The sequence below is a fragment of the Diadema antillarum genome, unplaced genomic scaffold, assembly GCF_040938485.1.
Source record: "Diadema antillarum isolate AM-2024a unplaced genomic scaffold, OU_Dant_1.0 scf00000032, whole genome shotgun sequence".
Taxonomy (NCBI): Eukaryota; Metazoa; Echinodermata; class Echinoidea; order Diadematoida; family Diadematidae; genus Diadema; species Diadema antillarum.
The window spans coordinates 2,230,275-2,257,704 of NW_027270921.1; the positions used below are offsets into that span (position 1 = coordinate 2,230,275).

General features: G+C 37.2%; 2 protein-coding genes across 2 annotated transcripts; both read right to left on the reverse strand.

The window, feature by feature from the left end:
* Positions 1-1,866: 1,866 nt before the first annotated feature.
* Positions 1,867-12,071, reverse strand: LOC139741977 (selenoprotein M-like). The gene is made up of 4 exons (XM_071652544.1): positions 11,912-12,071; positions 9,856-9,926; positions 3,444-3,522; positions 1,867-2,052 (listed from the first exon to the last, which is right to left on the reverse strand). The coding sequence occupies exons 1-4, from the start codon at positions 12,014-12,016 to the stop codon at positions 1,915-1,917; spliced, it is 393 nt and encodes a 130-aa protein (XP_071508645.1). The 5' UTR covers positions 12,017-12,071; the 3' UTR covers positions 1,867-1,914.
* Positions 12,072-16,972: 4,901 nt separating this feature from the next.
* LOC139742340 (ceramide synthase-like) lies at positions 16,973-27,162 on the reverse strand. The gene is made up of 5 exons (XM_071652921.1): positions 27,140-27,162; positions 23,882-23,968; positions 23,042-23,243; positions 22,239-22,334; positions 16,973-17,311 (listed from the first exon to the last, which is right to left on the reverse strand). Exons 1-5 carry the CDS (start codon positions 27,160-27,162, stop codon positions 16,973-16,975), a joined length of 747 nt encoding a protein of 248 aa, XP_071509022.1.
* Between the last annotated feature and the right edge of the window lie 268 nt (positions 27,163-27,430).

The window sequence follows — 27,430 nt, forward strand, 5'->3', positions numbered from 1 at the left end:
TATATATATATATGAAGAGTTTGTTTGCAAAAACCGATAAGTCCATATTTGTCAAATGGAGATATTTGCAATTAAAGGTCAAGAAAAATAAAGAGAATAATAAGAATATTTTTGCTTCTTTTGACCATAACTTCAAAAATATACCTTTATATGTAGTGAACAATATATCATTTAAAAGGTATCATTTTGTACTTTATGACAGAGACCGTACTTCAAAATCTTCAAAAATGGACTTATCGGTTTTTGCAAACAAACTCTTCATATATATATATATATATATATATATATATATATATATATATACATATAACATGTACACATGGTGTCCAAGTAGAATGCTATTGTCAAATCATCAGCCACAAGCCTTCATTGATAATCATTAACACACACACACACACACACACACACACACACACACACACACACACACACACACACACACACATATCACACACACACATACACAAACACACAATACATGTTGCTCATGTGTAGGAAGCCAACCATAAAGTGATATGCAACAGTAATGCAGACCTTCCTTTTTCTTCTGAGGGAGAAGGAATGCGAAAGACACTCAAAGTACCTTGTCAATAGGCAAAAATTGTATTTTCTTCTCGACAAGTTCTTACAGTACATCATTACCGAAGGCTTCACCAAACGATGAAGGCAAACCAAAAATATCACTGCCCTCTGCCTGGAGCTCATCCACATCAACTGTCTACGACTTTTGGGTGAAAAGTTTGCGTAGGCAGCATCAAAATCGCAGGTGGCAGTGACATCAATGGTGTCTTGTACAACGATTGGTGTCCAAAGCACGATAAGTATCTTAGAAACTACAGCGTAATTGTGACAAATTTAGAGGGCACGCCTGAGGCACATTATCAAATCAAAAACAAAAACAAAAATGAGATGTTTCCAGACATCCAACGTTTCTCACATTTTGACAAGTGCATTTAAGCTTTGCCATTGCACTTTAGTGACGTAAACCAGAATGTGATATTCACCAATTACAAGTCTGTGATTTCTTTAAATTTTATCACATAGAGCTGTATCACTCCATCATAATTTTTTAATCACGCACAAAACAGTACAGAATTCAAATCTATCCACTGCTGTAGTTTAATGCCTCAAAAATACCCTTTCTAGAGGTACGATGGTGATCTGCCAGTAAATGTGCAACAAAATAAGTTAAGCATTTAAACAAGTGACAATCAAATGACATAATCAGGGCATTTTTGATCACAAAATACATTAGAAATGAGCTTGTGTCAATGTGGCACATTTCAACCTATATCCTGAATCAATTTCACATTCAATTCATGTTAACTTTTGTAGAAACACAAGAATCTTTGTGAACAACTATACAACATTTATATTCAGATTGTTCGAAATGTTCTTCAAGAGTAAGGAGTGCCAATTCAAGTGAAAATTAGAAAAGATAAAGCACCATGTACTGTGACAGCTGTATAAACAAAAAATAAAAAAAGATAGATTCAAATTAAACCTAAATCACTTTTGACAACATCAAGTTTTAAAGGAGGATCTGGAAATTTTAGATTCATGTTAGGAGACATGGGAGCAAAGCTTGTGAAAAGAAAAGTCATACAGATTTGGAGAAGTATATTTTTCTTTCTAAACTTTCAAATACAAGCAATAGCCTAATTTCTGTTCTTCATATTTAGTTTCTCACATACAAGCAGCTGCCAAATATTTGCATCAGCACATTTGTTCATTATAGTCATGATAAACTGGAATCAAGAAAGCACTTACTTAGGCATAGAATCACTAAAATTTCAGATTTTTAAATGCATTCCAGACCTTCATCAAAGTGATAAATTATGGTGATATTGGAGGGGGAAGGGAGATAAATGTGAAAGATGGTACGTAAGATGGAAATGATTGGGAATCCTGGAATTATAACTCCTTCTTTGTCAAGTAGGGTTTCTTCACGTCTGGAACATCCTCACCCAGATTGGCTTTCTTGTAGAAACCCAGCTCATTGACCATCATGTTGTTGAGCTGATCCCTTGTCATCTTTGAGAGATCAATCCTCTGTCAAGATAATAAGAAAAAAAAAATTCAATTCAAATACAGTGCACTCTCATTATAACGAACACAGTTATAACAAAATTCCGGTTACAACAAAGTAAAAATTCGGGCCTCAGCAGTATCCACCCTATGGGTATTTATTGTTTATTTGTTCGGTCATAATGAAATTTCGATATAACGAAAGAAAACTGCCAGTCTTGAGGACTTCGTTATAACGGGAGTCAACTGTACAGTAAAGCCTGGTTGGAAAGCAGTTTTAACATAACAAAACTCTCATATAGGAAAGTGATTTTGTAGGTCCCAGGTCTGTATATTTCATTGTTTTAGTACCCCGATGTAGTGCGAAACCTGATATAAAATGCTTTTCATAGTTTTTAAACCCTCATTATAACGAGATTCCCTTCACAGTTAAAAGACAAAATACAAAATACACTTCAAAACACATAAAAAGATTCCAGCTATCTGATTAGTCGCAGGCTCACCACCACGTGATATACATTTAAAAGTACCACTGCACAATGTTGTTATTTTTTTCAAGTGAAAAGGGATACTGTACACGTAGGAGGCTGTCATTTGCATCAATTGCATCAATGTTCAATAATTTGCTCATGGAATGGAGCAAGATTTCGCACTCATGACCAGCCACTGTTAGTGTAATATTAACATGATTTCATAGGCCTGAGGTACTCTCATCAACAAATGTGTAGGCACAGTTCTCCATGATGGCCCTGCCTGCCATCGTTAGCTTTTCAACTTTGCCAGTTTTGTGCCAGGAAAAAATAGATGGGAACTTGCATATTGTTGATCGTAAAACCAATAAACTCACATGAACTAATTAAGATTACTGATCAATTCAGATTACTCAATCTATTTTACAAGTAATAAAGACATGGTACATTATTTCCACCAAATGCCTCAAAGGATCCATTAAACAGATCATGTAATCCTAGCCATCGCTCACGGAACACAATTGAAAAAATTATACATTAAAAGCAATGCATAAAAACTACCTCTGACGAACTATGGATATTGCTTCAATTCCCAACACCCTCATTGGAGAAACAGAGCAACTTAAACAAAATTCAGTGACTTAGCACTAAGCAGTGCTCCTGCATACCCCCTCCCCCCCCCCCCCCCAAAAAAAAAGAAGAAACAAAATCACAAACCAAAAGGTACCATTAGATCTCAGGTTTATAAAACACAGGATATTGATTAAACATCTGTAAAAAGCCTAAGATCCCATCACCATTCCCTTACACTGTTCTATCATTCTTGTTATTTGGGGCTACACTGGCAACAGTCTTTAACGAAACGCAGATGGCGCCATGTGGTGTGGATGTAAAAGGGCACAGCAACATGTATGCTCAGAAAGGGAGCCCTCGCTTGGGACATACCTGCACAGTGTTTCCCTCTGCGTCCAGAAGAAGCAAGTCCGGGTTGGCGCCCGGCACTGCCTTGAACACAACATCATGACTGGGTTCACTTGGGTCAAGGTCCAATGAGAGATTCCACAAGTACAATGTGTACACAGATACACAAACTAACAGATAGCACTTGTCAGTGCTAAAGTGATATACACATTATTCACAACATTCAATATCTAGCATATGCTTGAAGTGTAAAAAGAAAGTAATAAATAAAAATTCTTCCAAATTCAGCATATTAAGAAATGTGACATAATTACAGTGAACAATCTACATGTACCCGGTTCTCACTTTTTAACGATAATTCTCTGTGCCATTGGAATAACTTTAAATACAATTGTATTTGATATAATTGTGTCAACTCTTCCGACAGTTCTGCAACACTCGGCTGTGAAAAAGCCAATTATGCTATGTTCTTTTGCTCTGTGTAATGTCCAACTATGAATTTCCTCTTACTTTGAGACAAAACTTACAAAGAAAAAAAAAGTGCTAAAGAGCTCATGAATACAAAAGGACTTTGATGACGTTATTTGACATGACCCTGACATACTAGAATATCATGACTTTGTCATACACAAAATCAAATGTAATTCAATGCGCCAACTTTTTTCTCATTGATTCACTGCCCAAATTTCCATTCTAGCTGAAGGTGTGCTAATCTTTTCAAATACTTGCAATCTTTGATTTAGAACCCTCAGTCATTCATTTAGTTTTCCTGTGTCATTATGTTTTAGAGTTTGAATATTTGACATGACAGTCACTACTCACATGATATTGTTAGCAACCACATTATGCAAATGAGGAGAGATGGTGATATCACCGCATGTTTTTTTTGTTATATTTGAGGCATTCAATTTGTGACTTGTAAACAATGGCATGTAGATTTATGCATGGAGAGGAAGGAAAGAGATCACAGAAGAGCAGATAAGAGAGCAGGCAGATGATGAGTAATTATGCATACGTGTATTATAATTATTCTAGCTTTTATACTTCTAGAAATTGCTGATTCTGCATGGTTAGTGGAGTATTCCCATTACCAAATTAAATGCAGATACTGCAGACATTTTATTTCATGACAGAAATGAGGATGGTCTTAAATATCATGAAAAGGATCTGCTGATACTCCTCCTCAACTTTTTTGGGCTTTTTTTTTGGTTTTGTTTTTGTTTTCCTCTTTTTTTTTTCTTTTTTTTGTTGTTTAGTTTAGTATCCCCAATAGTCCTGGAAGCTGAATCTTTTAGCACATTTCTGGTTTGACAATCCCAAAGAGATTATCATAAGGCATACTAAAAATTTCAAATGAAAGGACTGCATTCGTATGGAAAAATCATATTTTGAATGCAAAAAAAAAAAACACTTAGAAATACTTGCCTGACGACAATGTGTACTGTTAACTGAAAAAAAAAAATGTAATTGGGCTTTGAGGCTTTGATTGGGAAAAAGTTTCTTTATTTTCCATTGAGAACCAGCTGATTTTGCTATCTAATAGCAAGCATTTCCCACAGATACCTGCCTGAGAATACTCAGGACTAGTCTTCAACAGGTTAAAGAAACCGTGCACTGATAATACATGTACAATTGTACTTTTATAATATGAAATCTCTGAAATGGGATACTAGAAGTGGAGATCCTCATAGATGAAAGATTTGGCATGGGGCCATCTCCCTAAACATCACCCAAGGCAAGTCTGCAGAGGAGAGTATGGAGAGACAGGATGTTTGCTGTGAGTCATGAGGAAGTGTGTCGAGTATGGCAGGTTATCATAAGCCATCCATGCAACTTGCAAGTGCTTGTTGCAGCATGCCTTGTACGCATAGAGCACTAGTTTCCATCTTACTTTCAAACAAGGTGCAAGATACTTTGTTGTTGGTGTTGATGTTATTATTGCTGTTAATGATAGATAACATTTTGTGCAGGTTGTTGATGTCATAGGAATAACTTCCCACTTGGATCAAACAAGACAACCTGTCCATATCAATCTTGTTAAACATTTCATTTACCTGTAAGGATCTGACTCTCTTATTGTCATATGTTGTACATCCACACACTAATGAAATATTAATAATATTATGCAAAAGTTTCAATTATGGTCAAATCAATGACTAATTTTGGTGTTTGACTACAAAATCATCAACTCACTGTCTAATCTGCCCATGAATTCATGTTCAAGATGACCTGATTACTTTGTGAATAAGAGCTGTGAGGATACAGCAAAGAAGTTACGACAGTTCTCTCAACTCCATTTTGATTTTTCTTCCCTCCACAAACAATGTGTTTGCTAAGTACGACATCATGTAGTAAGAATGACACTCAACTGTCTGTGTAAACATTTTCACTTTTCAATTTCACTTTGTGATATTTTGCCTTTGGGTGGGTCTAGATTTACTATTATTACAACTACCACACACTTTGCGGAGAATGAAATAGACAGAGCATAATGGCTGATTTGCATACATTTGTAAAGTTTGTCAGTGACATCCCTCTCATGAATGACAGTGAATTGTGAGTAGCAGAAGCTCCAACTTAATCAGTCCACCTGACTGAGTATGAGAAAATTCCCACAAGTGAAAACCTGTACAAACATTACTGGTTGGGAGATGCATGTAAACAGCTACGGTAATGCCTAATCGTTTCGACCTTTAATCCTTAACTATTATACAACATGCACACTGAGGTAACGACGGTCTTCTTAATGGGTTGTATGACTGGGAATACCCATTTTTTACTCTTTTATTTTGCATATTTATACATAGGCAAATAAAAAAAGTTGAAAGAAAACACACTATTCTACGATTCACAAAAGAGAAGTACTTTGCTCTATCAACATTCTTCATTAAAGTCCCAAGAATATGATGGTACTCTAAAAATACAGTTTGTGTCCAGACAGGACTTATATATACAATAATTAAAGGTCCTGTTTACCTTTGGGAACAGTGATTTAAAAGATGTTCAAGATATCATATTTGATGCATACATCTGTATGTGTAGGTCTGTTGTATCACAAAACATCCTTACCATATGGGCAATTCCACGGTAACTCGCGTTACAAATAATGGGTACATTTTTGGGATAATGTGCCAATATCTTTGTAATTGGTAGGATCTACAAGTTACTTTTTTCATCATGGGTTAAGTAGACATACACCAACTAAATGAATCCAAAAAGAAAAATAAAGGACAAACATGTTGGGATTCTTGAATCATTTAATTTCGGTAACTCGCGTTACACAAAAAGGACATAGTCAATTCTATGAAGACCTCTTTTTGGAAAGTCTCCTCATACTAGACAATCTTGATAAAAGTTTTCCTACCTTGAATTGATAGTGGGTTAGGACTCATAAATTAACAATATCAAAGTTGAGTAACAATGACCTGGAAAAATGTAGGGAGCCTTTATGTCGGTAACTCGCGTTACGGTAACTCGCGTTACATTATGTCCACTAACACAGGATGACACAAATTAATGACATACAATTGTTCTGATGGCACTGAATCTTGTGCTGAATAATCTGAGAGATGCTTATTTGTGTAGATAGTAAAACGAATAAATGTTAAACAAATATTTTACTAATAAACCCAATAGAAGAGTGTGTTTAAGACTAATAAAGAGCTTCACTCCTCATAGAGACCTTGAATATGATTGATTATACTAGATGATATAGGTGTATTATTACATTGTAAGTTTCAGAGTGTAAAGATGAAAAATGTTGAAAGTCTTTTTAAAACAAAACATAAAAGTATCAAACACCCTATATACAAGTTTACGAAAGAGCTTACAATCTTTCAAAAATTCAAATCCTATCTTTGTGAGGACTGAAAACTAGTACATTTCTTTGCAACTGATTGACAAAAAGACCAGTTCGTAATTCCACTTTGTGCATGAACAAAAAAAGATCATTTGTACGAACAGGCATTTTGGTTTGTAAATTCACTGACATAAGCATCTGTGATGCGATGATTATTCATGCGATCCTTATCTAAATGATGCTTGCCAGCACATCCACCTGACAGCAAGAATGGTATTTTGCAATATAAATGGAAATAAGCTGTTACTGCATTCAATACAAAACAATGAAATGGATGCCTGCTAAATTATAGACTGATGGGAGTATTCTGATCCCCTGATCTAAATGCAAGTTCATTCTTTTTTTGAACAGAAGTTCCATAAATTGTTATGTCATGCAAGCTTATGCATTATGCTGCTTTGAAAACAAGTGAAGTGCCGAACCAACTGAGAAAAAAGAAAGGTCATTTGTACCAATGTGTACATGAGCTACAGTGTATACGAACTGGCTTATTACCCTACATCGACGTAAATAAGCTCTGAATTGATCAGTGTTTTAGTAGTAGCCATGATAAAAAAGTCATGGGCCTACATACTCAAGCAGTATTCAAACTTACGACCTCCTGATCACCGGACAGGTATCATCTCCACTAGACCACCGTGCTTTCGCCCGACAGCAAGTGCTGGTTCTAATCCTTATAACATGCAGTGGGTACTGCATAATTATTCAAATTCATGAAATTCTTCTGTTGAGATGTTTTCATTGCAACTGATTGACAAATTGCCCTACCTGTACATCAACGTAAATAAGCTCTGAATTGATTAGTGTTTTATTAGTAGCCATGACAAAAAATCATGGGCATACATACTTGAGCAGGATTCGAACCCACAACCTCCTGATCTCCGGACAGGTGTCATCTTCAGTAGACCACCAAACAAGGATTAGAACCAACACTTGCTTTGCTTTATAGCATTCTGTAATAAAAATTCTGTAATACTGATGCAGGAAATTCAAAAGATAAATCTAATGGTCTCATTCACTGCTGGATACATGTACAGTATGCAGTGAAAGCCAGGCTAGACTCTTCAATGTGGCATGTGATCAGTGGCCTTGATGCTAATCACAGTTTATTAGGCTGCCCTCCTTTGTTTCAGTCCAGCATAGTGTGTATAGCACTGCATTTGATTGTTTTCACCACAATCTAGCTCAATTAAGTGATAAAATTTGCTTATGTTGGGGGAAACTTGTGTTTATAGTTGGTAACTCGCGTTACATGCCGGTAACTCGCGTTACATGGTAACTCGCGTTACACTTTTCATTGACATTTTTTAATGTGATAACCGTGTTTATTCAAGTCAACATCCTGTGTACAGTATCAGGGTGTGATGAATTTAGAAAATTATGATTCCCAACAAATTACCTCCACTGCTTCCTTCAGAATGAAAAATATTTCTTGTTTCGGTAACTCGCGTTACATGGCTCAAGGGCTGAACTTTCATGTGGTGATTAGAATTTTTTGAAGGTGGCATAAAAATTTCCTCATGGGAGACAGAAGTAGAACCAATTTGCTTCTTTAAAATAAATTAATTGAAGTGCTAGCAGAATTTTTCTATTAAAAAAAATTATATCAAGTTAAGCATGCATTTTAGCAATTTGGATGACTGAAAAATTGTCTTCAACATTTGTAGCTGTTTCTCGGGAAATATTTGACCGATTGATATAATTCTTTGAGTTTCTTTAACTTCAATATATGGGTAATACATAATGAGTAATTCTTTTGCAATATGATAAAGTTGAAATTTTAGTGCCATGTCCACATTCCCATGGAATTGCCCATATACAATTTTTGCAAAAAAAGCCTTGAAATAAAATGAGATATCAGTATTTTTCTAAATTAACCATAACAGTTCACTGTACACGGTTTAGTCTGGAAACATTTTTATCATAACTAGTGTTCACATTTTGTGCATCTAACAGCACTTAAAGGTTCTGTTTACCTTTGGGAACAGTGATTTAATTTTTTTTTCAAGATACAGTCCTGTATGACGTTTAATGCATTTATGTGTGTAGGTCTGTTGTACCACAAAACATCCTATCATATAAAATTTTCGCGATAAAGCCTAAAATATAAGGAGATATCTGTATTTTCCTCAATAAACCGAAACTATAGACGGTTTAGTCTGGAATCATTTTTATTATAAGTATTGTTCACATTTTGTATATTGAACAATACATGTACTTAACATCAATTTTGCTGATTCAAATCTTTACAGTGGTTGTTTCTACCCCTAACTCACATTTTAGAACTATTTTAAAGCACTAATGCTGGGTTTTTGCTTCATCTGCAAATGGTAAATTATGCCTTTAATGTGTGATTGCGTAGGAAATTATGTGAGCATGCATGTGTGTTTGTGCATATATACATATGCATGTTGTGGTTGCTATAAGATGTTTTTGTTACCTGAAGTGCATTGCAGCCAATATCAATAGAAGCATGCATGAGACATGCAATATCTCCAGCGTGGTTAAGTATTCAGTAAATGTTGGCAGAATGGCTATCTCTTTTGTGGCTAAATATCTAATTTCTGCAAAGGATACTAATAAGGAATATCTTGATTGATGAACTGCTTCACTTCAGGAAGCCTATTCAATCGTCATCCAGTGCAGCTCTGGGAAAAGAAATGAATGAAAGAAAAATAAACCATGATAACATCATACATCATGCAAACAGTTGCACTCTCATACACAGGCATCAACACATGCAGCATGTACATTATTTATAATGAACATTTTATTTGACTCATACCCCTTTCATACTAGTCAAATTTCAAAAGGTGCACCCACTGAGCTTCTTTTGTGTGGAAAGTCCCTCCACTAAACTCCAACTGAATCAGTGATGAAACTCCATTTGAACTTTTGACAAAAGTTGCCCCTCCAATCCCAGGAGTAATTTCCTGCTACCGAAAAGCGATCCCCCAAGAGACTCCCATCTGAAAGACCCTCTCCTTGAACCACCATTGAAACACCAACAAAGTCGCAATGTTCCTCTTGTTCAGGTGACAAACACATATTTACAACAAAAAAAAAAAAAAAAAAAAAAAAAAATCAACTCTGATGGTGGCTAGCAACATATTTGCACTGGTCATATTAGTGATTTTCATTGCATTTCATCCTCTTTCAGTCTCTATAGTGATCCAGAATTCTCCCTTCTAAAGTCGGAAAGCTATTCATGGGTTATGCTAGGGTTAAGCTGGTCTGAAGGGGGCTAAAGGCAAGGGCACTAAGATCACAGACTGAATTTCCTGCAAAAGTATTAAAAATGCCTTATAAGTACAAGAATAGAGCATGTTACAGGGAATTAATTTTTCATTTAGGATATGACAACTGGAGGTAAACAATGTTACATGACAAGGATTGTTGCTAACACCTTTCAAAATCATGGATGATATTGAGGGTCATTGAAAAAATCAGCAATCAAAATTATCAGGTAATTTTTGATACACATGGAAAAGGCAAAATGTGTATAGACTTGAGAAAAAAAGACATCAGATTTAAAATCTACAGAATATCATGCCCACAAAATAAAGCCAGCAGAGACAATCCTACAGGTGTTGCAAGATAAATCTGACATCGTTGGATTTCACTTTAGTTTAAAACCACTTGCACTTCTCTTGTTTACTGCTGGATGTGTGGTTACTCATCGGGATCTAGGCTTCACTTGACATTCTAGAAAAAGGATATCACTTCAATGTCAATGTGGTGGGTCTTATTTCATATCTCATCTATTTTTTTTTTCAATTTAAACTGGGGGTGGGATAACCGCACCAGCGACCCCAACCTATACCGAGTTACTAGACTAGTCCATATCACTAGTTACAGCACCCCCCGCCGGGGGTAGGGTGGGTGGTTGCATGGAGTCCAATTCAATAACAATATATTCTATTTCTATATCACTGCTGAAAGTACCTGTTAAATACATGTATGCAGAAAGTCTAGATCTATGTCCTACAAATTTGTATGTCATGACAATAATATCACCAAACTGGCTCCTAGCTCCTAATTCTGCTAATTGGGTCCCAACCCTGATGTGGGAATTCCTGGCTCTGCCATAACAAGAACCTTGGCCTTGACATGAAGTTGAAGTTGAAAGAAATTCACTAGATCTAATTGCAGTAAGTTTAATGCCGTAGAGTGTCTAGCTAAAATGGCAATGGAATGGCACAATGCAATCTAACAATCTGACAATGGCAAATGCCAATGTATTATAGACTAATGCATATTAATGGCAATGCAATGCAATGTAAATTTTAGGGCAGGCCTACTCTCAAAAACAGCCAGGGAGGGGGATTCAATCTCCCCGATGGCGATCTAGCTAGCGGAGTAGCAGGTCCCCCCTAGCCCATCACTCGTCAGCATCGGGAATGGCATCGCGAGGAGTAGCCCGACCAGATGCCGTGTCGCGACTTAGATCTACACTTGTGTACAGCGACAGGGACAGGGTTGTGTAAAGATCTAGATCTAGTTTAGTTACGCGAGGAGCAGACAGGAGAGAATCCCGTGATCTCCAACACATTTATTAGTATGTGGGACATCGTCTTGAACTACCGGGTGCAATTTTTCATATTATTGGCCCTATATTATCCTTCTAAATTACCTCAAGTCGAGCACTCATGATTTTCCCTTCTTCCGCTGACTCAACGATGACACCAAGAAGCAGAGCACCAAGAATGGTGAGGGTTAGTCGCTTTATTAGCGACATTTTGAATGGATTTCTCTGAATTCTTGTGACACGTCAGACTTGACGCAGCTCGCACCTCCTCTTTTTGGCTTTGCGACTTCGTCGCGAATGAGTGCGAAGCAAAACAAGCACTGTCAAGCTGCACACATTCGATCCGGGCCGATTGTGTGCGAGTACAGTATTAGTACCGATACTACTGTACATGTACTAGTTACCGACAGTCAGGCAACGCGTTGCGATTCCTGAAGAGATTTGAAGAGACGTAGACCAATGCGATCTTGCCGCGATCCGACTGATTTACCAGGCACCGCACGGACGGTTCCAGTACCGCTGTCCATGTAAACCAAACGTTAAATTCAATTCAGTTCAATTCAATTCGATTCAATTCAATTCAATTCAATTCAATTCAATTCAATTCAATTCAATTCAATTCAATTCAATTCAATTCAATTCAATTCAATTCAATTCAATTCAATTCAAGTAAAGTCAATTGAATTAAATTAAATTCCTTTCATTTCAATTCACATCAATTCATTTCACAAACTTTCTCAAAATCAGCATTTTTACAGACATTCTATTTGAAATTGTAGATATACAAGTACCGGTAATGCATACCGGTACATGTGTACAAAATCAAAGCAGATTTATGTATACAAGATAGAGTATTGTGTGGGACCTTAAAAAAGCAAAGCTTGTTAACTTATGGTGGTTATACTTGTCATTTCATGGAGAAACTACCATAAACATGGTCTATTTATCTCTCTCTCTTTCAATTCCCCCTTTTTACAATGTACTGGTAAGATTGGGGGCTCTTCCCCTTCCCGTTCAGTCATTTTAAAGTCCAGTCATTATCATAGTGATGAAAGAATTAATATTTCAATGACAAAGATGATAATTAGGAAAATTATGATAATGATAACAATTGATTATGATAATGAAATAGTAGTAGTAGCAGTAGTAGTGATTATTATTATCAATATTATTATTATTATTATTATTATTATTATTATTATTATTATTATTATTATTATTATTATTAATAATAATATTATTATTATTATTATTATTATTATTATTATTATTATTATTATTATTATCATTATCATTATCATCATCACCATCATCATCACTGATGTCGTCATTGTCATGATTATTATTAATCAAGATTTTGAGCTGGTTAATAACACACAAATTTTGATACAAGCCATTGCTGCACCACCATGCGGGGTGACAATAATGAAGGCAAGCATGTTTCAAAGTATAGTTGTAATCACGTCAAAATTTATTGCAAGATATAAAGCTTACATAATATGGTGCACATGCATCAATATTGCCATACAGTACATTGCATAGAGACAACATCACTTCTTCTTGACACATTCTTACTTACAAATTTTCTCTCTTTTCAGTGGAAACAATTTGCTCAACAGGGATGATAGTACTGGGAACCCTGATAAAACAAGGACCTAACAACCATGACAACCCTAACCTTGTTACATCAGGTTTCTTATTGTATCAAGGTACAAGAACATAGAAATACTGGTACAGAGGGTTTGGACCTGTAAAATTACCTTGTTACAAGAGAATTGTTATATTCAAAACCCTCTTTACAACAAGGTTCCACAGTACAACTTATAAACTGAAAGTACAAGTAACATAATTGCATTATACCTACTTAAACATGAAAACATAGTTCATAATATAACAGGTACAATCCTGCATATAGATGACAGATAAAAGTGAAAAGGAATCATGCATCTATGTCTAAAAGTTAGTACAGCTGCCAAGAAAAGCATTAACAAAAACAATGTCACATTGTTTACATTACATTTTTCACACTGAGCTCTTACATATTTTTTTCCAGTATGGTTTTACAACCATATTTTCATTGCCCTGCTTTCACATGGAAATACACTGTAGGCCCTACATGCATATTTCTTGTAAAAGTGACGCAACGTGGCAGCAAGTAGATCTTTCAAGTTTGTTAACCATTTACATGCCCCAGCACTTTAATAGCTTAACTTATGAAGCTTTTTCATCAACATTTAGTAATCCATTCAAACTTGATTTATTTGTAAAGTTAGCAGGCCCACTCAGGTGTAGCAATGTGCCTCAGTCCAACATGAAGGCCATGGTGACACAATAGGGATTAGGGGGACTAGGTAAAAGCTCTATTCATTGACAATTAGTTTCCAGAAGTCTGTGCCAAATGTTGAAGAAAACACTCCAGTGTGCCTGCCTACTAGCAAACAAAGCACATTAAGGGTTAAACAACACCACCAACACAAGTCCTAATTGTCACTGTGCATAAGCACCTGACAGTGGTATAATTACACAAATATTACCAGTGTCGATCATCATCATCATCATCATCATCATCATCATCATCATCATCATCACCATCATCATCAATATTTTGGAATGGCATCTGTCATGCTTTGCTCGCCTAGAGTAACTTTTGGCACAATTGCCAATACATACATAATGATTTATTTAATTCTACTTTAAAAAAAATTTATTCATTAATAATCAATATTCAAACAATACAAATATTATCATCATAAGCTGATACTGGCGTACAAAGTAACAGAATAGTCACATACACACACACACACGCACACACACACACACACACACACACACACACACACACACACACACACACACACACACACACACACATTGATAAGAGGATTACCAGACACTTACAATACTGATTTGACTTGCCCTGGATGGAGGTATCATTTCTCATAGTCTTCTGCTTGGAGAAAGTACATGTACATACAAAATGTTTTATTTCTACCCTAGGTAGCTATGTGGAATATCTTCAAGGGTCATTACCCAAACTGAGTTGGCAGTCTGATGTTTTAGCATCAAAACAGGGCAGATTATTAGAAATCTAGCCAGTACTCTCAGAACTTGAAAGTAATAGGTAGATAGTAGATGGATAGTAATAGATAACAATTGGTCTCTGTGGCATTAATCTGGCAGCATGGGATAACAAAGCATACAGCAGGCCACAGGTTAAACTGGACAATACAGTAGTATGAATCAATTACGGCTATTGCCTCTAGCTGAAAGTACCCAGATGTTACGAAATTCGGGTTAACTTCAGGACCCACTTTACTCACTTCCTGTTTATCATCATTGCATGTGAGTTGAGTCTGAGTACACATACAGTGTATGTCACCCTCTATATGTGACTCTACCTGCACACAAAACGTTTAGTTGCAACTTTAGAAGCTGACAATCAACAATATACATTGTATATATATTTTTTTTTCTTATTTTTTTTTTCAGTCATAACAACCCTCGCCAAGCAGACACCAACCCACCATGGATGACTCCTATGCAACTTTCAAATGAATGGCTGTCCCTCAGCTGAGAGGTATCTGTCAGGATAAGGGATTCCATCCAATGGAAAACAACATCATAAACTTAAGCTACTACCAATAAAAGCTGGAGATACCATCAAGCCTTGCCATCGAGATGATGACAGTGTTGGTGGAGCTGAATGGAGAGCTAGTGACGTACATCACCAACTTGAAGTGCTTTCTGAAAATATCATACACTGGTGTCTCCATTCATCTCACTGTTAAGTGTGGATAGCTCGCTTGGAAACTCCAGCTGTTGGCCTATACTGGAGGAGAGACTAACTAGATTGTACTTAACAACAAGAGGCAATGGTGATGATCATATCTGAAATGCTCACATGCTATCATGAGTCTGGTGTTGGGCACAGCACACTTCATGCTTTTAGCTAACAGAAATGAGTGGGTCCTAAAAGCTATTCAATAAAACACCGCACAGAACCAAGAATTTGGCATCCGGGTACTTTTTAGAGCCAGAATCAAAGCCAAGAATTCACATCCACACAAGATCATGAATGACATGTTCATAAACTCTTACAATTGAAAATCAGTGATTATTGCCATTTGCTGCTGTTTTGTGAGTATAAATGTACAAAAATTCATGACTGAAAACCTTTCTTTCATTTTGGAGATTACCCTGTAAACATTTTTTTTTTCTTTTCCAAGTACTGAAGTTCACTCAATACAAACATTCATATAAACTCTACATAAACTTCAGTGATATTTCAGTGGAAATGTTCATGAAGAATTGTTAAAAAAAAACTATGCCAATACTTAATATGCAGCAAAAACTCAAAATATGAGTCCAGCATACTAAAGAGGAACCAATAATATCGTCAAATATGAGAAACTGTTGGCTTTACTATTTACTATACCACTATGAGTTGATTGCATATATTAAAAGGTATGAGCATTAACAGCACCAATATGAGTACTGGGGGGTGTTTCATCAATGCTTGTCAGCGCCGACAATTGTCAGCGCTGACCAATTTCAGCAAAATCCTTGGTTTTGATTGGCTGAGATGCTCTGGTCACTGACTGTTTCTATGGTGATTCAAGTTGTCAGCGCCGACAAACGTTGTTGAAACACCCCCTGATCTGATTCTGAAATCAGATCTTTGACTCATCACTCTCTGACAGCTGCAGAAGGTGTTTCATTTTTTTAATATATATCTTTATGCACTTTTAAATAGAATTTCAAATAAAAAAAGACAATCATTAGAACATATACAGTGAACTCCCATTATAATGAACATGGTTATAACCAAATTCTTGTTACAACGAAATCAGAAGTCAGGTCCCAAACTTATCATCTATAGAAAACACGCTACTGTTTGGTTATAATGAAATTTCGTTATAACGAAAGAAAACAGCTGGTCCCAAGGACTTTGTTATAATGGGAGTACACTGTAGTCGCATATGCACACAATACTTTGTGGTGGAATGAAAAAACTCACATTCAGTCTTCAAAGTACTAGGAATCAGGTAGATGTTTGTATTCTGAAGAGATTGGAAACTGTGTACAAATCATCAGCTTATTTATAGCAACACTGGTTTACCCTATTAAAGTTCATTTGGCATTATTTTTGGTTTTTCTTTTTCTTTATCAGTCTGATTTTCCAACTCCTGCTACGTGGATGTGATTGTTCTCCAATCTGGGCACCTGCTTCGTTTGTCCTCCTGACTCAGCGCTGCCTCGTTGATGTCTCCGCCGCAGGAGGCTCTTGACGAACATCACGTACCACATGGTCTGGAAGGCGCAGATGACGGCGCAGCCGAGGTGGCACACTGCCCTCATGGACGCCACAGTGTCGTACGGGGAGAGCCCCTTGTTGTAGCCATAGGCCCAGTACATGAGCGGAAAGAGGAGGATGCGGCAGGAAAAGAAGCTGACGAGGAGGACGACGTTGATGGCCTTGAAGAAAATGGTGCCAGTTTGACCTACCTGACGATTTGATGAGGAAAGGAAAGAGGAAGGAAAGAAAGAAAAGAGCTCAAGTGAACATCCATGCAAAAACAACATTCAGTACATCAAACAGGCATTCTTAACTTTTAGCATACAGGTAACTCCTCAAAAAGTGAACAACTAAACTTTTAACCCATCAATCATGAGGCATACCTTAGTTTATTAGATCATTGCTGCCAACATATTTGTATATCATGTCTACAATTTACTATTCATTCTTGAGAAAATCACTAATAGTCGGCAGTTTTGCAAAGAAGCACTCAGTATATTTATTTTAAACATTATAAATGCATTTATATGCAGAATTCTACGAGGCAAAAAAACAAAACAAAACAAAACGAACAAAACTAGAGAAGCACTCTGAGAGCGCAGACCTCCGCCAAGCATGCAAATCATTTTCATCACTGATCTTCTTCTTCCGTAGAGATCAGTGATTTCCACCCATATGTACTGCATTGTGTGCTGAAAGTTGCCAGATTTCCCAATATAGAAGCCTTTGTTACATACGTCATAAACCCTCAGCTGCATGGCGCGCCTCACCCCAGCAGAAACTAGAGCACGCACTTTAGTGCGCACATGCAAACCTCAAATACGCGCAGCCTGAACTCCCAAGTTCATTAACCCTACCAGCCAAAATGTCAAAAATCCTTCATAAATTCCCCCAAAATTCTCGGATCACTGCCAAAAGTTAATCGTTTGGTACTTGTGTCATTCTCAACCTTTCCTGCAAGTCTCATCCCAATTCGTTCACTACTTTTTGAGTTATTTTGCACACAGACAAACTAACTAACTAACTAACTAACTAACTAACGAACGAACAAATCAACAGTAACGAAAACATAACCTCCTCCCTTTGCGGAGGTAAAAATAGTCACATGCTCAAAATAACCAATAATAACTAAATCTTGCTAAAAGTTGACAACTATGTTAAACATGTTTAAACAGTTCTATATTCTGTATCTATATTCCCAGCTTATATGTTTTGATTCAGGTGCAGGCCCGTAGCCAGGATTTTTCAAGGGGGGGTGCGGTCACTAAAAAAACGGACCTTCATGACGCAAATCTCTCGTTTGAAGAGGCTACACCCCAGTAAATAATGCCAGTGCATATCTTGGCAATCAATGACTTAAAGTCAAAGATATAAAACACCTGTTTCTTGACCCTGGCCTAATCTAAGCATCAGTCATCGCCACAGCGCCACAGGAGGGGGGGGGGGGGGGCACCGCGAGAGGAGGAGATTGTTTTGGTTTTGGCATGGGCCATGTAGCTCCATGGTGCGTGTGTGTGTGTGTGTACGTGTGTGTGTGTGTGTGAGTGTAGACATTCAGCATATGCAGACAGAGCATGCCTGTACTGTAGTGACCGGAACTATTGTCATTCCATTTTGCTCTCCCCTTCTCCCTCCCCCATCTCTCCCCCCTCTCCCTCCCTCTCTCCCCCTCGCTCTCCCTCTCCCTCTCTCTCTCTCTCTCTCTCCCTCTCTCTCTCTTTCTCAATGATCCAGTCAGCAGGCTGATTGTAACCAGGGAGGTAGTCTCACCTCCCCGTTGTAACTCACTGCCAAATAGCACATTGTCAGCACCGGCAAACTGGCAATGCTCTCCTTCTTATTCCTGTATTTTCGTTATTTACGGGTCGATTTTTTTCGTTCGAAATGTAAAATGGATGACCATAGAATTTCTCAATAGAATATAAAATTGAAAACTTTAGAAAGGATAGAGAAAATTGAGTTCACTTTGAATGGTCTGCCACAGGCAGTCATCCTTATCATGCTCTTACGTAATACGACAGCTGCTTTCTCAACGATCCAGTCAGCAGGCTGTTTGTAACCAGGGAGTAGTCTCACCTCCCCGTTGTAACTCACTGCCAAATAGCACCGGCAAACTGGCAATGCTCTCCTTCTTATTCCTGTATTTTCGTTATTTACGGGTCAATTTTTTTCGTTCGAAATGTAAAATGGATGACCATAGAATTTCTCAATAGAATATAAAATTGAAAACTTTAGAAAGGATAGAGAAAATTGAGTTCACATTGAATGGTCTGCCACAGGCAGATATCCTTATCATGCTCTTACGTAATACGACAGCTGCTTTCTCAACGATCCAGTCAGCAGGCTGATTGTAACCAGGGAGTAGTCTCACCTCCCCGTTGTAACTCACTGCCAAATAGCACCGGCAAACTGGCAATGCTCTCCTTCTTATTCCTGTATTTTCGTTATTTACGGGTCAATTTTTTTCGTTCGAAATGTAAAATGGATGACCATAGAATTTCTCAATAGAATATAAAATTGAAAACTTTAAAAAGGATAGAGAAAATTGAGTTCACTTTGAATGGTCTGCCACAGGCAGATATCCTTATCATGCTCTTACGTAATACGACAGCTGCTGGAGTCATCAAACCCTGGCTTGGCCTCCAGGTTTGTCACGCCTGAGCAGAAAGTTTATTTGCAATGGACAAGTACTTCGACTCCCAACTCCCAAACGACAAATATACGCACCCCACTTTGGGTAACCTCAGTTGAGGACTCGCCTCAAACGAGGGATTGACGGCATGTTCGGTACCAATACCAATGATGACACACACACACACACACACACACACACACACACACACACACACACACACAATTATATATATATATATATATATATATATATATATATATATATATATATATATATATATATTCTTTGGACGACCGAACTACAAAAGTTGTATAAGAATTTGCGCGCGAAGCGCGCCGCAAATTGTGAATTTTGACTGTTTTAATGACGTTTTAAAGTCTCGAGGAAATTTGTATTTTTGTCTGTTGCATGCAATCGCGTTACGGTATTTCATCTAGGAAATAGTAAAAACTCATTTTGCCAGGAAGTTGCAAAGTTTAATTGTGTTCGAGACTCTGCGCGCGTAGCGCGCCGCAAAATTGAGAATAGTGATTTTCCTGGTGTTGTTTTAACTTTTATTTTTTCTATTGTATATACCCGCGTTAGCAGGCCTGAAGCCAGGATTTTTAAAGGAAGGGGGGATTGCGTTAATTAACAAAACGGTCCTTTGATACTGTCCCGGGAGGGTAGCGACAACTAAAAGTTGGACACCATGCTCATACATGGACTTTCAAAATGGCCCCTAAACGAGTAATGATCATATGATTTTTTTGGGCCTTAAAAACAAGTATTCCTTAAATGTTTCCTGCACCCTAAAGAAGTACTTCATCATGATTGAACAATATACCATTTTCCCAAATTTCGGCCCTTTTGATACCCTTTGATTATATACGCTCGTACATCACACTTTCCATCTAATCCGTGAGAAAAAACGACCCCTATTACGCGTTTTCTTTAGCGAGTATGGTCACGGTGTCCACCTTTCAGTTAGAGTTTTCCATCCCATTGGATGCTGTTTGGAAGATGAAACATTCACTTTACTATACAGTATATCAGCCGTTGGTATGCGAGTTTGTCAAAAACGAAAATAAATAAGAAAATTTTTAAAACAAAATGAATTGTAAATGTGAACCATTTATATTTTGCCTTGTGGTAGGATATTTCCAGCATTTCCGAACTTTCAAATAATCATTTTAGATTTAATAATATTAAAGGTAGTAGATCCGATTCGCAAACATCTCCAATATCAGTCAAATGTCATATTAACCATCATGCTAAGAAGGTTTTCTTTGTGAAATTTGGAGGTCAGTGAAATTCAAAAATTAAACATCCATTAGCCATTGGAAGAAGTATATAAGCGCCCGATTGCAGACAGCAGGTGGCAAGGTGACCGTTGCAACTACGTACATTATTACCACCTCCGAAGGAAATGCACCAGTCCGACTACAGCCATCATCGAAAAATGAGATGGAATGTGGAATGTATTTGGTCGTTTTTGCTCCCAAACTTAACAGTTATGTTGTCAATAAGGCTGCTACGTATCTAGATAATGTCTCACATATAACTGTATCTGGATATTGCGTTGAAAATGATATTTGGCGAGAAACAAAAGCTTGAAATCACAGGAATTCACACTGCTGACAACGGCAGACAGTGAAGGTCAACGGCTCAAATTTTCGTTGGTAGTCTCGTCACGTGATAGTTCTGTATGGATTGTACACGTTCCCTATGACAGCAATTGTGAATGGGTAGTCTAGCTTTACTGCAAATTTGCGTCAGGACTGCTCAACCAATGGACAAGATTCTTATGTCACAAAAATGGGCAGAACCTCTACTTTCTGAAACTGTGCGCCCCAAGTTTGTGCGATCTTCCGTTCTCGAGATATCCCGTCTGGAAGAATTGCAAGACGGCAAAATATGCTCAAATTCGTCAAATTTGGACTGTTCGCCATAGACAATTCTACTCATAAGGTACTTTTCTGATCTAATTTGCGTCACTGCTACAAATGTTACAATAAAGATATATACACATAAATAATCCCTAAATTGTCCACTTTCAGAATCCGGGCGCCCCAAGTTTGCTTCTTAAACAGTTTAAAAGTTATGGCAGATTTTGTGGAAAAATGCGTCGATTTTTGACCCGTTTTACGTGTTGTAGCGTTCGCGCGGAAGCGCGGCTTCGCAGATGACCGAAAGTTTTCAATATGTAATAGCTCGCACAAATTGATACATAACATTTGTGTTTGTGTGCATGGGGACGATCCGATGGTTCATACAACAAAAGGGTTTCGTACAATTATTTTTAACATTGTTAAACGTACTCTTCCACATTTACGTAGCATATAATGTGTCTTTATATTTATTTGGATTGTTATCTTGAGAATTGCTAAAAACCGTTATTATGAAAAAGTGGACCTTTCAGAATTTGGGGGGGTGCGTACGCACCCGACGCACCCCCCCCTGGCTACGGGCCTGAGGTGTCTGGAAGAGCATTATCAAAGGAAGTCATCAGGGTGTAATACCTTGATTAAAATATGTCTCAGATTTACGGCAGGAGTGCTCAGCTCAGTGAGAAAGAAGCAACCAATGAAGAAGTCTCCCTTGCCGTTTCTGAAAAACTAAACATCATAACAGCAACTTGATCACAAAAATGTCTTACAACATAATAAGCAAAGAATACATAATGAGTTTAATAAACAAATCTATCACTGAAAAAAAACCCACAAATTTATAGGAGATATGACATATAGAGACTTTTTGTTAAAGAAAACAGTCATGTGGAATGACAAATATTTCTGACAGTCATAAACTCCTACTATCTCTATCTACTCCAGTAAACAATTGCATGGCTATTGAATGAAATTTTGAATGATGGTGTTTGGAAATAGACCTTGCAGAAATTGGTAGTTTGGAACTATAACTGTCAACTTCAAGGTAAAGAGAGAACAAGCACAATCTAGAGAAAACGATAGGAAAGTTTATGGATTTACTGGAAGTGCAATGGTACACCTGAATGGAGCAACTAGATATTACTAGAAATATCAGTATACTCAGGGAATAATTTTACTTCTAAAACTTGATTAGCAGTTTAGATCAACTAGAAGATACTTTGAATAAAGTTCTGTACAATCCTAAATGTAAAAATCCTGTTATACACAAGAAAATTTGTATAGCAGTCATATAAAAAATGCACAGAGAATTACAATACAATACAAGGAAAATCATTCCCTGATACTGCATTGAAGGACATACTGTTGAACCTGTTAGGTCATTGACCTTACACTTTGCAGTCATTGACCTTACACTTTGAGGTCAACGTACTCACCATCACCAGAGGATAGCATATCAGAACCAGGCCTATATGATGCAGTACTAAAAGCCACTGCTTTCCAAGGAACGACGGAACGGTTCTCAGCAGAGAGGAATCGGACAATTGCCTTTCCTCCACATAGACGAGATACATGGCACCAATGTCGTAGATCATGTAGGGCAAGCCATAGCTTGCATAGAGATCGACTAACTCTGATCTGTGAATGAGTGTGATTGGAAGAAGTGATGATTATCGAGAGTTAGTCCTCAAGTCAAGAACCAGATTGTAAGTATTTCCACAAAAAAATGTAAATTTTAGTTACATAGGATGCACATATCTATTAATACAGTGTACATCAACAGCTTCTTTCCTGCAGATAAACTTAAATTTGTTTTTTTTTTTCATATATCCTTTATACTTAGGGTAGAATATCAATCGTCAACACACACAGGGGGGAAAAAAGCTTTTGATAATTTTGGATTCTGGGAAAACTTTAACTGACATATCTTTCCAGGTTTTGTATAGAAGTTTATCTCATGTTGATTCATGTGAAATGTAAGACACAGTCATATTTGTGGAGAGATTACAGTGCAATAGGCTACAAGGAAATCTGGGATGATGATTTATCGATTCAACTTCATGACAGGTACATATTAGCCAAATGATATGAGTATTGCAGACATCAACACGTATCTTATACAACACGTAAAAATTATGAAAGAACAAATGAAGAACAGGCATATGCATCAATTATACACATCCAAGAACATTTCAACATCCCAAATGTAGTAGTCTGGCCAAAATATTTTTATGTTTTAGTATTGACTGAGGAACCCTGCTGCACAAAGCACCCACCTGCTGTAAATGACATCTTTCCAAGTGATCGTGATGACATGGTAGCCAACCACAACAGCAAATATGGCTTGCACGGTGGATGTAAATCTGCGGTTCAAAAGGAAGGTTGTGAATGAATGATTATTTAATTTCTAGCTCTTCCTTTTCTTTTTTATATGTACACATGTACCTGGTAGTCCATGTCACTGCCCCTGAATACCGGTACCTTAAATATTATCAAGGAGGTGTCCTTCTCTAATATTGGTATAACCTATCTGCAGGCTTCAATCACCCAGTTTTCTTACATTTCATGTGTCCTTAGTTAAGCACTTTTGGGAAACTCGCTCCATTTCACATATGGGACCTAAAGTCTGGATCGATCTTACTGTCATTGTACATGATCAGTCATCCTCACTGAAGTCCTTTAAAATGTTTCTAAAAACATTTTTCTTTAAAAACTGCCAATAAATAATTATTTTTATCACTTTTACTTCCCTTTGTCTTCTCCTTACAGTGCCACGTGCATCCATGTCATGAACTTTTGCAAGTGCTATAGAAATGTGTGTGTGTCAATGAGGAAGAATGTGTGGTGCTGGAATCCTCCAGGAAATCTCCCTTCATTGATTCTCCCAGGACTTATAAGTTGGATTATTTTTTTTTTAAACTTCCAAACCCAGTCATACATGTACATCACTCCAGTTGCCGCATCTACAAGAGCTCATCATATGCACCAGGATATGTTGTACCGCGCTCCAGAACAGAACACCGCAAAATGTCTTTCTTCCCCAGAACACTCTGAGAACATGAAATATCCTCCCACTTCACACTCTAACTACACCATCCCCGGAAGAAATCATTGACTGATGGAATGTAGTGGTTAGTAAAGTCCCAGGGCCCTGTTTTATGAAGAGGTAAAATTGATTATAAAGTTGATTTCAACTGTAAGTCTATGGCAGCCTGTGTGGTAAGGAAATTCAAAATTGATTTTATCTTTTGATAATATGAGGCCCAGGACTGTTTTTACTTGCAGCGTGTATTACTGGTCTCTTGAACCTTGAACCTTGAATTGGTATTAAATTCCTGCAGCAGCTCATAGAAAGCTACACTGGGATTAACTACACGCAGCCGCTGTCGCGAAGCGACGCAGCTGCACCTCTATTCCCGCGCAGACGTCATTTTTCAGTGTGGTTGTGCGACTCCTTCATGAATATCTTTGTGGAAAACTAAAATACAAGGAATTATCGTAATCTATGATAATCATTCAATAATCGGTACGCGATTTTTTGTTCAATTACGTCAAAAACTCACTGAAATCTGTGGCTGAAATCAGGTCTGTAAACGTCCTTATTGCTTCACTCCTCATCTGCGTGTTATTTGAATGGCATTCACTCTCGTATACTACAACGTACAACGTAGGTAGTCGGAGAGCTAGAGGGCGCCTCTCCGACTACCTACGTTGTACGTTGTAGTATACGAGAGTAAATGCCATTCAAATAACACGCAGATGAGGAGTGAAGCAATAAGGACGTTTACAGACCTGATTTCAGCCACAGATTTCGGTGAGTTTTTGACGTAATTAAACAAAAAATCGTATACCGATTATTGAATGATTATCATAGATTACGATAATTCCTTGTATTTTAGTTTTCCACGATTAATAAAGATATTCATGAAGGAGTCGCACAACCACACTGAAAAATGACAACGTCTGCGAAGGAATAGAGGTGCAGCCGCTGTCCCTACAGCGGCTGCGTGTAGCTACACTGGGATGGACTGTGCGATGACGACATTGGCCAACAGTGCTTAAAAGTGCTTTAACTATTTACAATAAAATGGCATGTGCGTGCAGATAAAAATCAGGCTCTGCACCATGAACCGCAACCACTGTGTTTCACACATGCACACAGGCAGACTGAACCAGAAGAACAGAAGAAGAAGAAGTGTTCACTATCACCATAAATTACATCATTCAATAAAGACTGTCATACATGTGATATAAGCTGCATCACCTTGTTTAGAACCCCTATTTTAAATACCACTCACTATATACCAGTTTCAGTTCATACAAAGTCAACGGTTTGAATACGTGGAGGACTATGGAAGAACGCGAGGTTCTTCTTTTTTTTTTTGTCAATTACTGCAGGCAAATGACTACTATCGACAAGATAGTGGGTATTTTTTTTTTTTAGTTGTTGCAATCAATTAATTGCAAACAAGTATATTGTCATCACCCACTGATTTGATTTTTAAGTTGGCAGAGTCACACTTCAGAGATTGAGAGAAACAAAGACAAAAACACACATAAATAATTAAATTAATCATTATAAAAATCATCATAGATTAGGTTGTAGCGCTTACATGCAGGACTAGTATATGATATCTAAAAAAAAATTTGATATATCAAAACATTAAAATCGTCTAGACTAGCTATTCTAGTACGAGTGGTATTCAGTAAGGAATTCAGTACAGTATGTAATTGTATTCAAGCAACCTAATTTAGACAGTGTACTATGTAGGTCACAACATTTAAGTGAATATATGGGACTGTGCTACGTGCAATTATTATTACAAACTGACCCGTAGCTGAACTCAGTTTGATCATCGACACATAGACTTACCGCATAGCAATAGCGACGCTAGTACCGGGAACATTTTCCTTCTTCAACACGAATTCCACTCTTTTCGAAACAGATCTTGTGAGAATAAAAAGTGTAGGGAAGAATACACTTCCCGCAAGAAGACATACCGCCGGCGAAGCAGACATTATGATTTTACTACCCCAGAGGCCGTCAATAGAGGGCGGAAAGACGTCTTCAACTTTTTTCCTCCCCTCCATCATTGTACGGCTCACACCACTGTGGGTAAATAATTCCACATAGAGACGTGTGTTAAAATTCAAATTTCAAAAAAGTATGTTAAATACAAGTAGATGGGAGAAATGAGGTGTTTCATCTTCGCTAACCTGAATAAGTGAGATATACCCATGAAATTTTCAAGGTGGCTTCTTCAGCTCAAACTCTTCTTCTTCTTCTTCTTCTTCTTCTTCTTTTTAGGGATTAGTCAAATTGGACTGTCTTTACCCCCCTGTATTTTAGTCTCATATATATATATATATATATATATATTTTTTTTTTTCGGGTCAACATGTCTACAACTAACAGCATATTCATTTTGTGTTCATTTCATCATCGTTACAAATCTATTATAATTAATGTATTATCTTATAATGTTATTACCTCATAAAGAAAAATAGTTTCAAAGCATTCTTACAAAACTTACCTGCAACCGTAGTATCCAGCCATCTTCTCAGATGAAAATCAAACAAACACATTTTGACAAAACTTGAAGCATAAACACAGGTATGAAAAAGCACAGTCGCAACCATCAAGCCACCTGGAGCCCTGAATTATCCCTGGGCTATATAAATTGTATTATAGCGACCTGGAAATGGCAGTAATGATGTCATATTCAGGTGATTTACATATGATTATGCAAGTTGTGAAGAAGTTATAAATAAATTTGTTTGTTTGTTGTTGTTTTTTTTTTGAACTTGACATGGTTATTCTCATC